This window comes from Diabrotica virgifera, chromosome 1 (assembly GCF_917563875.1).
Source record: "Diabrotica virgifera virgifera chromosome 1, PGI_DIABVI_V3a".
Classification (NCBI taxonomy): Eukaryota; Metazoa; Arthropoda; class Insecta; order Coleoptera; family Chrysomelidae; genus Diabrotica; species Diabrotica virgifera.
Genome location: NC_065443.1, coordinates 208,693,788 through 208,709,015, shown reverse-complemented (window position 1 = coordinate 208,709,015; position 15,228 = coordinate 208,693,788). Strand labels below are relative to the sequence as shown.

Sequence of the window (15,228 nt, the reverse complement as noted above, 5' to 3'; positions counted from 1 at the left end):
CTTGATCAAAATTCATATTTTTTATATACCTCGTATAAAATTAATAAAATTTTATACAAGTTGTCCCAAAAGTAGTGGAACGGTCGAATATTTCGCGAACTGAACATCGGATCGAAAAACTGAAAAATACGTGTTCAATCATTTTCAAAAATCTATCCAATGACACCAAACACCAACCTCCACTACACCCCCTGGAGGTGGGGTGGGGGGTAACTTTAAAATCTCAAATGGAAGCCCCTAGATTTTCTTGCAGATTTGGATTCTTTACGTAAAAGTAAGCAACTTTTATTCAAGACATTTTTTTCGAACTGTGGATAGATGGGGCTATAATTGGGAAAAACGATTTATCCTGATACCATGGGTAAATTATAGAAACGGTCTAATATCTCGGGAAATACACTTCCAAATGAGAAACCAAACAAATTTTTTTAATACTTTTCGAAAACCTATCGAATAACACTGAACATGACCCTCCGACCCACCCCCTGGAGGTGGGGTGGGGGTTAACTTTAAAATATTAAATAGCAACCCCCACTTTTTATTACAGATTCGGATTTGTCATGAAAAACTAAGCAACATTTATTCGAAACATTTTTTAGAATTGTTGATAGATGGCGCTTTAATTGGAAAAATACGATTTATTAGCGCCATCATCAGCATTTTTAAAAAATGTTTCGAATAAATGTTGCTTAATTTTTCATGACGAATTCGAATCTGCAATAAAAAGTGGGGGTTGCTATTTAAGATTTTAAAGTTACCCCCACCCACCTCCAGGGGGTGGGTTGGAGGGTCATGTTTGTTGGAGGGTCATGTTTAGTGTTTATCGATAGGTTTTCGAAAAATATTAAAAACCTGTTTTTTGGTTTCTTATTTGGAAGTGTATTTCTCGAGATATTAGACCGTTTCTATAATTTACCTATGGTATCAGGATAAATCGATTTTCCCAATTATAGCGCCATCTATCCACAGTTCGAAAAAATGTCTTGCATAAAAGTTGCTTACTTTTACGTAACGAATGCAAGTCTGCAAGAAAAACTAGGGGTTTCCATTTAAGATTTTAAAGTTACCCCTCACCCCACCTCCAGGGGATGAAGTGGGAGTTGGTGTTCGGTGTCATTGGATAGATTTTTGAAAATAATTGAACACGTATTTTTCAGTTTTTCCATCCGATGTTTAGTTCGCGAAATATTCGACCGTTCCCCTACTTTTGGGACACGGTTGCATCATAAATATTAGAACAAGAAGAGCTTTTTATGAAGAATAACTTTTATTTGTCAAATTAAAAATAAAAGAGTTATAAATGAAAATGTTCTTGGTATCCATAATTTGAGAAAAATCTTCAAATATTTTTTTCCATTAAAAGGATGTAGGTACACAGACACAATACTGGCTAGTGATTTTAGTCAATAATTTTGCCAATTCGACAAAAAAATAATTTCTAAATAGTTAATAATTATTACTAAATAATTAGTAATTTTGCCAATTTCGGCAAAATTCTCAAACAACAAAAAAATTACCTTCTACAATCACCATCCAGTTGTGTCGAGTTTAGGAAATGGAACAGTCCATTTATCATAAAGGGGAGGCCGTATTTATACTGGTATAAACCTTTTTAAAACTGTTAATAAATTATTGCTTTTAAAATATTTATACTCAAATTGTATTTTTGAACATCTTATTTATTTTATATAATAATTAAATTCACTATCAAATGTCATTGATGTTTTATTAATACTTAATTTAAAATTTAGTTTGACATTCATGAAGTGGCAAACTCAAATGTAAATAACCTATGCTTGGCAAATCGAGATTTAAAAAAAAATAGCCTACTTCCTAATCAACCATTGGAGCTGACGTTTAGTGCGTCTGTAGGTGATAACCGGATTGTGACGTCACATTTTAGACTTTGAGGTCGATTATCTCGAAGACGGTTAGATATATTGAAATACCGTTTTCAGATTTGGATTCAGAAGGCAAAACTACATGAGAATCCATCGATACACCTGCTCTAAGTATTGCAGGAGCGGCAACGCAATAACACACAGACTTTTGCAAATTTATAAACGAAAAGTTTTCGTTGAAAATACATTTTTTTAAATTATGTGTTACAGTTTTGTTTTATTAATAACAGAATGGCAGTTTTTCTCATTTCCTGGAGAATGTAAAATATGAATAAAGTGCGATTTGAAAGTATGCTCCTCAGTTCTAAATTTGCATGAGTCCACGCAAGGCTCATTTCTCTATTTACGTTCGCAACTTTATATTGAAATTATTTTAGGATTGTATTTCTCAATAGTCCAATACAAGCATGCTCTAAACGACCTCGCCGACAACGCCAAAACGCAATACGAAGAAGAAAAGGAACTGCGCGAAAAACAATTAAAAACAACCAAGGATTTATGGCTTACATGCGTAGTAATCGTAGCAATTGTATTAGTGGTGATATTGCTTATACTTCTTGTTCTCCGAAAACGAATCGTGCTTGCCATAACTCTAATCAAAGAAGGAAGCAAGTAAGTATTATTAAGATAAATAAATCCAGGTAAATGCAGTCTTTATACAGGGTCGGAATAAAGAATCTTGTTCATGTGCCTCATCCTTTGAGGACATTGGCGATCATCATGCCCGTTTTACTGTGTCTGCAGCGATTCTGAAGAGTTCTGTTGTTGTTTTTCTACTCCACCTCTTTAAATTTTTCAACTAGGAGGTGCATCGTCTCCCCGTTCCTCTTTTTCCTTCCACTTTTGCTAGTATAGCTAAACTCATATTTTTCATTTCTTAGTTTGTATCTATGTGACCAAAAGAACTCATTTTTTTCTATATAGTGTTGAGAATTTCCTTTTATTTTTGGGTCATCCCATATCAACTCTTTTTCTCTTCTTCTTCTTATTTTTGTATAGACATGACTCTGTCTGTTTTTTAAATGTGCCTCTAGTAAGTTGTCGTTTCATCGTTTTCGTGGTCTTCCCACTGATCGTCTTCCTATTGGAGAACCGTCTCTCGCTGTCCTGACTACCCTATTTGTTGTCATTCGGCTTATGTGGTACATATAAACTCAACATATCTAATTTCCACCCCTTTTCAGATTTGGTTATAATTTGGAATACTTATAGTGGCTAATAAGGGAAACAAAAATACAAAATTTAAAATTTTTATCTCATGCTGTTTCCGAAATATGGTTATGTAAAGTTTTCCAAAAAAATCCAAAACGCCGTGACCATACTTTATTTAAAGGGTTGTGGAAGCTGTCCTAATTGAGCTAGAATGCCGGAAGAGAGCTCTTTACAGTGGATATATACAGCATGATGTTATGATAAACAAGTTTTATCCAAACAAAAAAAAATATATATATTTTGATTGAGTTTTTTTCCAAAAAGGAAATAATTCAAAATTTTCATAATATTCCTACAAATACATAATACTGTTGTTAATAACATATAAAACTTTTATCATGGGATGGTGATGGGTTCAACATAAAAAAATAAATTTTACACATGATGGTGCAAATGACAGGAATAAATTCGTAATGTCGCAAGCTGGCAACTTTAAGGAAAAATCCCGAAACAGGTCGATTTTTTATTTTCAAATTGTAATTTTTTGGCATATATATCATACTAGTGACGTCATCCATCTGGGCGTGATGACGTAATCGATCATTTTTTTTAAATGAGACTATAGGTCGTGTGTTAGCTCATTTGAAAGGTTATTTAATTTTCTGTTCAGTAATATAAACAATAACATAAATATTTATACAGGATGGCAAAAAAGTTTTTTAAATTAAATTAATTGATAAGAAAGAAGAATGTTAGTAATTTATCTGTTTCTGGCAGCAGTAAAATATATTTTAAATTAAATAAATTACATACCGTCTCCTTTTTTTTTCAATCAATTTAATTATTAAAACAAACTTTTTTGTCACCCTGTATAAATAATTATATTATTGTTAATTAATTACTGAATAGAGAATTAAATAACCTTTCAAATGAGCTAGCACACGATACCTAGTCTCATTTAAAAAAAAATCATCGATTACGTCATCACGCCCAGATGGACGACGTCACTAGTATGATATATATGCCAAAAAATTAGAATTTAAAAATAAAAATCGACATTACGAATTTATTTCTTTCATTTGCACCATACTGTATGTTTAAAATTTATTTTTTTTTTTATGTTGAACTCATCACCATTCCATGATAAAATTTCTATATGTTATTAAAAAAGTACTATGTATTTGCAGGAATATTATGAAAATTTTAAATTATGTACTTTTTGGAAAAAACCTAATCAAAATATATGTTTTTGTTTGAGAAAAATGTGTTTATCATAACATCATGTTGTATATTATATCACTGTAAAGAGCTTTAAAAATGCTGCAAAATGACACCTCTCCCGGCATTCTAGCTCAATTAGGACAGCTTCTAAAACCATTCCAATGAAGTATGGTCGCGATGTTTTGGATTTTTTTGGACAACTTTACATAACCATATTTCGGAAACAGCTTGAGATAAAAATTTTGTATTTGTCTTTATCTAATCATAGTAATCATCCACTATGAGTACTCTAAATTTTAACAAAATCTAAATAGGTCAGGAAAAAAATTAATTTAAAGTGTGTTGATTTGATCTGGAATAGCTCTTTTTCATCTTTCCTAATATTTCTGTGTTTGTTACGTGTTGTGTCCATGATATTTTCCATATTCTTCGATAACGCCACATCTCAATAATGCTGTCAAGTCTTTTTTCAGTTGCGTCCATAATAATTGTCCAGGCTTCAACTATATATAAAAGGACAGATAATACGTAGCATCTTAATACTCTAGTTCTAATTTCTATTCCCAGTTTTCCATTGCATAATACTGTTTTCATCTTATTGAATGCGTTTCTCGACATCTCAATGCATTGTTTTATTTCGAGGGTGCTGTCTCATGGTTTATTTAGCTTACATCCCAAATAATTGTATCTGTGTACTTTCCTTAAAGCTTTTCCTTTAACGTAGATTATAGATATGCAGACCTTATACCAAATTAACGAAGGATCCAACGAAGACACTGGAAAACAAAATCTATAGAACTCTATTCAAATTTAAAAATGATCTAACGTACTATCAAAGAAAATTAATGAGACCTCATTACAGTAAGACACCACATTTTTATGGAGTACCGAAAATTCATAAAGCGAATATTCCACTTAGACCCATTTGTAGTACCATCAATTCTCCTTGTAGTGAACTATCAAAATTTATATTAAATATTATAAAACCATTTGCAACTAATAATGACACATTTATAAAAAATACACAACATTTTTTAAACAAATCATCAAATATTGAATTTAATCCAAATAATATTTTAGTAAGTTTTGACATAAACAGTTTATTTACAAATGTGCCATTAGATAAACCTTTAAACATAATCAAAACGAAATTAGAGAATGATAATACATTGACAACTAGGACAAGACTAAATTAATGTATCAGCCATAATGGAGTTATTGACATTATGTACTAATAATACCTATTTTCAACTAAATAATGAATTCTATAAACAAAATTTTGGTCTAGCAATGGGCTCTTCTTTCTTTATCTCCATTATTGGCTAATATATTTATGGAGGATTTCGAAACTAATATCATTTCTAAACAAAATTTAAAACCCACAGTATGGTGGAGATATGTAGATGATGTGTTTTCAATATGGTCTCATAGATCAGAATTGTTGGATACATTCCTAAATAATATAAACGATCAAGAAGGGACAATAAAATTTACAATGGAAAAAGAATATAATAACACTCTACCTTTCCTCGATGTTATAGTCTCAAAGAAGGATACTGAATATAAGACTCAAGTGTATAGAAAACCAACACACACCAACAGATATCTCAATTACAAATCAAATCACAACATCAACGTTAAAAAGGGAATAATTAAATCCTTATATGATAGAGCCACAATTACTTGTTCTAACGAAAATTCATTTTTAGAAGAAAAACAATTGTTAACACCTGTTTTATTAAAAAATGATTATCCTTTGTCGTTTATAAATAAGCAAATGTCAAGATTGGATCGAATAGAACAGAACAGCGTAGAACGGGATCCTATAACATCCACAAGAAATAATACGAGGTAAATATCAATACCATTACCATATATAAAAGGACTATCCGAGATTATAACTTAAAATAATAGGAAATAAAATTCAACATTTCAACAACATTCAAAACAACAAACACATTGAGATCGATTCTATCTAAAATTAAACCTAACAATAAACAAGAAAGAACAAAGAATTGTATTTATAAAAAACCTTGTGAATGCGAACAGTTTTATTTAAGTGAAACATCAAGACCATTAAACGTTAGAATAAGTAGTGAACATCAGTCTTATATAAAAAATAGAGAATTTGATAGAACTCAAATATGTCAACACGCATGGGATAATGAACATAGAGTTCAGTGGAGAGATTCAAGTATAGTCCTGAAAGAAACAGATAGTAAAAAGAGAAAAATCAAAGAAGCGGCTCTAATTATGCTAAATGAAAACAATTGTGTCGCAAATTCCTCGGTAGAATGCAGTAGGATGTGGTTACCCATACTAAAAGAGAAAGTCAATAGAAAGAAAATACCAAGATTAGTAAGTCAGTTACATACGAGTTAGTACATATTTTATATTTTAGTATTATTTATATAATATATATGTATTATTAATATTATTTATAATTTAAAATAGCATATATTATATTAAAGTCAGAATTTGGTATTAGTTTTGAAAGTAAACTAAATGTAAGCCCAAATACTTACGATGTCGGGATCATATCACGAGGTTTTTTTCCTGGTTTTCCCTCGTGATTTACTATGGAATCTCTAGCGCGAGAATTTTACTGCCACCGTTGCATTTGGTTGTCTTTTTAAAGACAGATCACATGCTATGAATTTTTTGTGACGGATATTCTTGAGTTTAGGTTGATTTCATGTAATCGAATGAACTATCTTTTAGCAAAGTCGTCCCAGGAACGCAACTCATCAATATTGGCAATATCATTTTAAAGTAGAAGACTTTATATATAATACATGCCTGAATTGCCGATATAAATGAGTCAGATTAAATAAATTATTAGAAGAATTTTTTGCTAAGCAACAACATTTTTGTTTAATCTAGTATTATTTTGTATTTTGACAACGACACCGGACTTGGGCGTCGAAACGTTAATAAAATATTTTTTTGGTAAAATTGTGAATTACCCATTGAAAATAGCTGATTATAAAAATGCCACAAGAAAATAGCTTCAGAACAACATTAACGTAGATTATTTCGTCTTCAATCTTGTTCTTACCCACAATCATGATTTTTGTTTTTTTTTGTGTTCAGAGAGATTCCATACCTCCCCCAGTACTGCTTAGTGCGATTAACCACAGCAGCAGCCGTTCTCTTGCTGTCCGTAAGGAGTATTGCATCGTCTGTATATCTGATATTATTCACTAGTGTCCCGGTAATTTATATGTCTTCGATAGTTTCCATAATTTTCCTAGGCTAGGGAAACGATTTTTTTCCGATTTTATAACGCCATCTGTCAATGATTCGAAATGTGTCTCGTATAATAGTGCCCCCAACCCACATTCAGGGGATGGAGTGAAGAGTTGTATTTGGGTCAACCGATATATTTTTGAAAAATATTAAACACGTGTTTTTCAGTTTTCGATCCGATGCAGCGTTGAGACGCCGCGATAAATGCGAGAAATTATTTATTGTGACTGACGATAAATTGCTACGATTAATTGATTTTTTTAAAGCTTGTTTAGACGCTGCGATATATTGTCGCGAAATTGAAACAACTCGATCGTTATAATAAATTGCTCGAATTTATCGCAGCGTATAAACCAGCGATAAATCGCTGTGATGTACCGTTTACACACGACGATAAATTGAAGCAACTCAATCGATATCGATAAATTGCTCGGATTTATCGTCTAAACGCTGCCTCATTTTCTATAACGCTATACTGACATTTGGCAGTATATTGAATTTAATAATATATTTATTTTTGTTTATTTTTCTTAGGGCCGTAGGATCAGTGACAGCTGCATTATTCTTCCCCATTTTACCATGGATTCTACAGTTTGGTGTGATAGCGTATTCTATCGCAGTAGGTATATATCTCGCAACTGTTGGTAAACCATTATACAAAACCAGATATTATTCGATGACCGATTGTTATAAAGTCACTGGGTTGGACGTAAGTACTTTTAAGTATATTAACATATTGGTTATAAAGTCACTGGGTTGGACGTAAGTACTTTTAAGTATATTAACATATTGGACATAAGTTTTAATGAAAGTGTTTGATTGTTTACTATTAGGCGAAGCAACGAAGCACTAAAAAGCCCAAAAGCTAGGAATTTTGTGCAGTAAGATGAATCGTCATGCAACTTTTTGCATTCGATTCAGGAGAGTGTCAGGAGAGTTTGTGAACTAAATTGATCTCCGCCAGATGAAAATTTCCATAAGAAAAATGCATTCAAAGTGTATCTCGAAGAGACGGAAAATGAAAAATTTATAACTCAAAAAATACTGACGGAAATGGGTTCAATTTTTATACTCGGTGGTTTTGGAAGTCGTTGAACACGAATTTCATCTCGGCGATGCATCGCGATGGACTCCGAGGTATCTGGCGCAGAGGGTGGAATTTGTTGTGTAGAGCTTTAGGTTATAATCATTTAAAATATCAGTGAATAATCATTACTCAGAGGTTTTGGTGGTAGCTGAGCACGAATTTCATGTCGGCGATGATATCGGAGGTATCTGGTGCCTATGGTAGAACCCGTCGCATGGAGTTTTATGTTACAATCAAAATCAGTCAATAACCATTACTCGGGGGCTTTCGTGGTCGCTGAGCACGAATTTCATGACGGCGATGGTCACCGAGGTACCTGATGCTCAGGGTGGAAATCATCGCCTGGAGTTTTATGTTATAATCAATCAAAATCAGTCGATAACCATTACTCGGAGGTTTTGGGGGCCGCTGAGTACGAACATCATGGCGGCGATGGTCTCAGAGGTACCTGGGGCCCAAGGTGGAACTTGTTGAGTGGAGCTTTAGGTTATAATCATTTAAAATATCAGTGAATAATCATTACTCAGAGGTTTTGGTGGTCGCTGAGCACGAATTTCATGTCGGCGATGATCTCGGAGGTACCTGATGCCCAGGGTGGAAATCGTCGCCTAGAGTTTTGTGTTATAATCATTCAAAATCAGTCAATAACCAGTACATGGGAGTTTTAGGGGTCGATGGGCACGAATTTTATTACGGCCATGGTCTCCGATGTACCTGATGTCCAGGGTGGAAGTAGTCGCCTGGACTTTTATGTTGTAATCATTCCAAATCAGTCAATATCCATTACTCGGGGGTTTTGGTGGTCGCTGAGCACAAATTCCATGACGACGATGGATTCCAAAGTACCTGGTGCCATGGTGGAACTCGTCACCTTGAATTTTCAGATATAGTCATTCAAAATCAGTCAATAACCATTACTCGGGGGTTTTGGAAGTTGCTGAGCAAGAATTTTATGACGGACAAGGTCTCCGAAGTACCTGATGCCAAGAGTGAAAGTGGTCGCCTGGAGTTTTATGTTATTGTCATTCAAAATCAGTCAATATCCATTACTCGGGGGTTTTGGTGGTCGCTGAGCACGAATTTCATGTCGGAGATGGTCTTCAAGTTGCCTGGTGCCCAGGGTGGAACACGTCGCCTGTAGTTTTATGTTACAATCATTCAAAATTAGTCAATAGCCATTACTCGGGGGTTTTGTTGGTCGCGGAGCACGAATTTCATTAGGACGATGGTCTCCTAAGTACATGGTTTACTAATGAAAAATTCATATTCAGCGACCCGAAAAACCCCCGAGTAATGGTTATTAACTGATTTTGAATGATTATAACATAATACTTCAGGCGACGAGTTCCACACTGGGCACCAGGCACCTTGGAAGCAATTGCCGACATGAAGTTCGTGCTCAGCGACCACCAAAATCACCGAATAGTGTTATTGGCAGATTTTGATTACTTATAAAATAAAACTCCATGCGACGAGTTCCACCATAGGCACCAGATTCCTCCGAGATCATCGCCGACATGAAATTCGTGCTCAGCGACCCCAAAACCCCCGAGTAATGGTTATCGACTGATTTTGAATGATTATAACATAAAACTCCAGGCGACGCGTTCCACCCTGGCCACCAGGTACCTTGGTGTCCATCGCCGAGATGAATTTCGTGTTTAACGACCTCCAAAAACCCCGATTATAAAGTTTGAACTCATTTCCGTCAGTATTTCGTGAATTATAAATTTTTCATTTTCCATATCTTCGAGATGCACTTTGAATGCATTTTTCTTATGGAAATTTTCATCTGCCGGAGATCAATTTAGCTCACAGACTTTCCTGAGACTCTCCTGAATCGAATGCAAAAAGTTGCATGACGATTCATCTTACTGCACAAAATTCCTAGGTGTACGTAATGCTTCGTTTCCTCGTCTATATAAAAATAATCAGTAGTATTAAACCTACACATTTATATAAATATGTACATACCTAGAGCTTTACACGGCTTTGCGGCTTTACTATGAACAGTATGAACAGTCAGTATCTTTACGCAATAATATACTGAGGATTTTCATTTCGTCAGTCATGTCGACACACTGCTAGCTCACCGCCACCTATTCATCTCGCCAAGGTCGAGATGCGATCGATATTTATATTGAAGAGTCTTTAAAGTAAATATTTCACCAACGGTTAGACGGTTGGTCATGTTCAACGTCGAGACGTTAATCACCCAATACGAAGAATAGCTGAAGTGCAGATTCCTGGAAGGAGTAGGAGAGGAAGACCAAAGAAGACCTGGGGGGAGACGATAAGGCAGGACATGTTGGTAAAGGGGATTAACATTGATATGACGCAAGATAGAATTCTGTGGAGAAATGCAATTAGGGAAGCCGACCCCGCATAGGGATAAGGCAAAGAGAATGATGATGATTTCACCAACGGTTAGAGAGTTGAGATAATATTTTTCGAAGCGGTTTTAAATACAAAATATCATGTATTTCTACAATTTAAAAAATTATAAGATATTCTATTATAAGGTTCTCCGCTATATTACTTTAAATTTCTGTCTTTATAATTTTTAAAATGATTAACATGATATACTGGGTTGGGCTAAAGAATGGAACCAAGCAAATATCTTTGAAACGAAAAGAACAATCTTTTTGAAACTTTGCATGCAAGTACAGTGACGCAAAACGCATCTGTTGCTATACTTTTTGTTACTAGTTCACTTCCGGTTTCACCGGAAATACCCTTAACTTATTTATTTTAAATGGGACATCCTGTATATTTTTGCAGATTTTGAAAGAACTTATTATTTTTAATTCATACATACCAAATTTAGAAGAAAAAAATAGTTAAAAAGTGTCTGTAGATAATCTTTTGTATTAAAAATAAACGAGTACTATTGTCCATACTATAGACTAAAACTATTGTTGTATTTATTTGAATTTAGCATAGTAGGTAACTGTTACTGAACTAATTGACAGAAATAAGTTTTATTCAAAATGGTTCATTTAAGTGAAAGAGATCGCATTGAAATATTATATTGGTCATGGTGATCGTGTTAGAACTCATGACGAGGTGTGTAATATTTTTAATGAATTGAACGAAGTTATTAAACAAATATTGCAATTGATTTAGAGGAATCACCTCAAACTATCATTTTCAACATTTTAAATGATTTTTTTTTATTTTTATTATCGTTGGTCTAACGTAAATAAATTAACCTATTTTTTAACTGTAAAGAGATTTATTTCTTGTTTTAATAGTTTTTTCTTCCAAACTTGGTATTTATGAATTACAAATAAAAAGTTCTTTCAAAATCTGCAAAAATATACAGGGTGTCCCATTTAAAGTAAATAAGTTAAGGGTATTTCCGGTGAAACCGGAAGTGAACTAGTAACAAAAAGTATAGCAACAGATGCGTTTTGCGTCACTGTACTTGCATGCAAAGTTTCAAAAATATTGGTCTTTTCGTTTCAAAGATATTTGCTTGGTTCCATTCTTTAGCCCAACTCTGTATATAACAGCACTACAGGCCTTAGAGGCCCTTGGCTTCGATAGTCTTGACTAATTTCTTCCACTTTTTGCGGTCCTGTACTTGTCCTCTCCAGTCTCTTGTACCCATTTCTTCTAGGTCAGTCCGGACTGCATCAAACCACTTCCTTCATGGTCTCCCTCTTCTTTTCTTCCCTTGTCCTTCTGCTGATAAAACTCTTAGGGCGTTTCTTTCTTGTGGCATTCGTAAAACATGACCCAACCATCTAACTCTCTGTGCCTTGATTTTTTGAGTTATTTTAGGTTTCTTATACATCTCCATTAGCTCCTGGTTTGTTCTTCTGCTCCATTCCCGTTAGCCTCCTTTATACCACCAACAATTTTTCTCAATATTTTTCTCTCCCAAATCTCTAGCTTTTTTTTTACTTTATGATTCATTGTCCAAGTTTCACATGCATACAACACCGTTGGTCTCACTCTCACTATTATTTCATACGCTCGGATCTTGGCTGCCCTGGACACGTTTTTTGCCTTTAACAGTGCGTTTAATGAACCTACTGCTTTGCTACCTTTTAACAACGGTTTATCTATCTCTCTCTCTTCGTTTCCCCTATTTGTAACTGATACTCCAAGGTACTCAAATTCAGTTACCTTCTCAAATTTATAATCTTTGTCGTTTGTCCTTAGAGTAATCCACTTATTTTCTTCAGCGTTTTCTCATCTCATTTCTCATTTCCATATACTTGGTTTTTCCTTGGTTTATAGTCAGGCCATATTTTTTTGCTTCTTCTTCAAATTGCTTGAACATTTTTTGAAGCTTTGTTCTTGAACGTGTCAGAAACACCAAGTCATCTGCAAAACCCATACCTACACTGTTGTCTTCTGTTAAGAATCGTGCCGATTGTCTGGATATTGGCTCCTCTAATTATCTTTTCCAGCACTAGATTAAATAAGTCTGTTGACAGGGGGTCCCCTTGTTTTAATCCTCTGTTGACGTTAAACTGATTTGATTAACTGCCTTCTATCATGACTTTATTGACTGTGTTGGTTAACGTCATTTTTTACTAATCGTGTCAGATTCTCTAATATTCCTAGTGCTCTCATTGCTTCGTATAGCCCGTTTCGTGAGATGGAGTCGTAAGCCTGTTTAAAATCGATAAAGAGCATATGCAAGCCTAGATTTTGTTCATAACTATTGTTCTGTAATACTAATCATTTTTAGGATGATGTTGTATGTAATCCAGATGATTGGAGTAAAAATGATTATTCAAGGAATCCATTGTGTGGTTCCAATGCCACTTGTAAATTTATAAGAATGAATAATGATGTGATGTATCCATATTTACAAGGTAAGTAAAAGTAAATTTTCTTGTATCGTACAATAAACCCAGATAGGATGTTCAGTATCTAAACTTCAAGTAAAGAAATAAATCCAGGTTTAAAGTCCTACACAATGCTAACGGGCTACTAGGTGTCTACGGCGAGCATTATAAAGAGATTTCAGTTAAACGGTTTAGTTCTACATCAAAACTGTTGATAAAAATTTTATCCCAAAAAATATACAAGAAAGTCGGTATATCGGAAGAACAACAGGGTTTCCGCCCAAACAGATCTACTATTTTCATCATACGACAATTAGTTGAGAAATCAATAGAATTCGACAAGCCCATTTTCACATGCTTTGTAGATCTGAAACAGGCATTCAACAGAGTACGATTGAAGGACGTGCTCACTATCCTTGAAAAGAAAGATCCAACAAAACACGAATAAAAACCACACACGGGCTCACGGAAGAAATCAAAATGAATGTCGGCGTTAGACAAGGGAACAGTCTCAGTGCATGCCTATTTAATTTAATAATGGATGAAGTTATAGGTTGTGTTAACAAAATAAATCAAGGATACAAAATGGGTAACCGAACCATGAGAATATTTTGCTACGCAGATGATGCAATCTTAATAGCCGAAAACGAAGATGATTTACAACGCCTACTACAAAAATTTAAAATAACCACCGAAAAGTATAACCTGACACTATCCACAGAGAAAACCCGATCGATGGAAATATCCAAGAACCCAATTAGATGTATATTAGTAGTGGATGACCATATAATCAAGCAGCTAATGGATTGTAGATACTTGGGTGTGGAAATATCTAGCGACAGGCATCTGTGGCAAGAAACAAAACAGCAGGCAACGAACGCAGCGATAATATCTGGTTTCCTGGGGGATAGAATCTGGCGGAATAAATATATGAGCACCGAAAGCAAAATCCGCATTTATAAGACATGTATTGGACCCGTACTGACATACGCAGCTAAGATAAGGGCCGAGACAACAAAGACCAAACAAATAATGCGAACAACAGAGATGAAAATCCTAAGATCCATAAGAGATATTATACTCAGAGATAGAATACGAAACGAAAGCACATTAAGAGAGCTAGGCGTTCAAGACGTAGTGAGATGGACAAGAGCACGACGACTCATGTAGAGAGACCACGTAGATCGGATGGACCCTGAACGTATGGCGCAATGGGCGAAGACACAGAAGCCCAACACCAAGCGATCCATAGGAAGACCCAAAAAACGATGATACGAGAGCTGGAGCTCCGGATCGCAGCAGAGACTGTAACAGAAGAAACAGGACATAGTCCTATTACAACAACAACAAGAAGAAGAGGTTTACTTAATAACCAAGTTAGAAAGGATGTAAATCAGATAATTCAATTTTTCTCTTGCAAAAATAATCTTAAATTTTTCGCTGTAAGATTTCAATAATTTTCATCTTCAATTTCATCCTTAATCCAACCCTTACTAATATCCTACTACGGACTTTCCCCCACTCCCTATCTATGTACAGACATTATGCTTAGACATTGCGACAGACAGAAAGAACTCCGTCTCTCATTTGATTATCACTTGTCGCTCAGTACAGTTCTCTTCATTGATTTCTCCACTTGAAAGCAAAATTATCTTTTCTCTGTTGGCCCGCAAAGGTAATAGAAGTGGGCTGAGCCTTTCTCTGGATTCAACTATTAACGCGAGCCTCTCTGGGTTGCATTATCGCCGAACAAACGATTTTCCATTCTCTACAATTAGTATAAGTCGATAATCCGATATAGAAAACCATGAAT

General features: G+C 34.6%; 1 protein-coding gene across 3 annotated transcripts in view; it reads left to right on the top strand.

Annotated features, from left to right (window-relative positions):
* Window positions 1-15,228, top strand: part of LOC114334057 (choline transporter-like 2) — a 257,905-nt gene that overhangs the window by 200,250 nt on the left and 42,427 nt on the right. For all 3 annotated transcript variants that reach the window (XM_028284063.2, XM_028284065.2, XM_028284064.2), the window contains 3 exons: window positions 2,279-2,513; window positions 8,058-8,232; window positions 13,316-13,442. In XM_028284063.2, coding sequence (XP_028139864.1) covers window positions 2,279-2,513; window positions 8,058-8,232; window positions 13,316-13,442 — 537 coding nt within the window. The remainder of the gene's footprint in view (window positions 1-2,278; window positions 2,514-8,057; window positions 8,233-13,315; window positions 13,443-15,228) is intronic.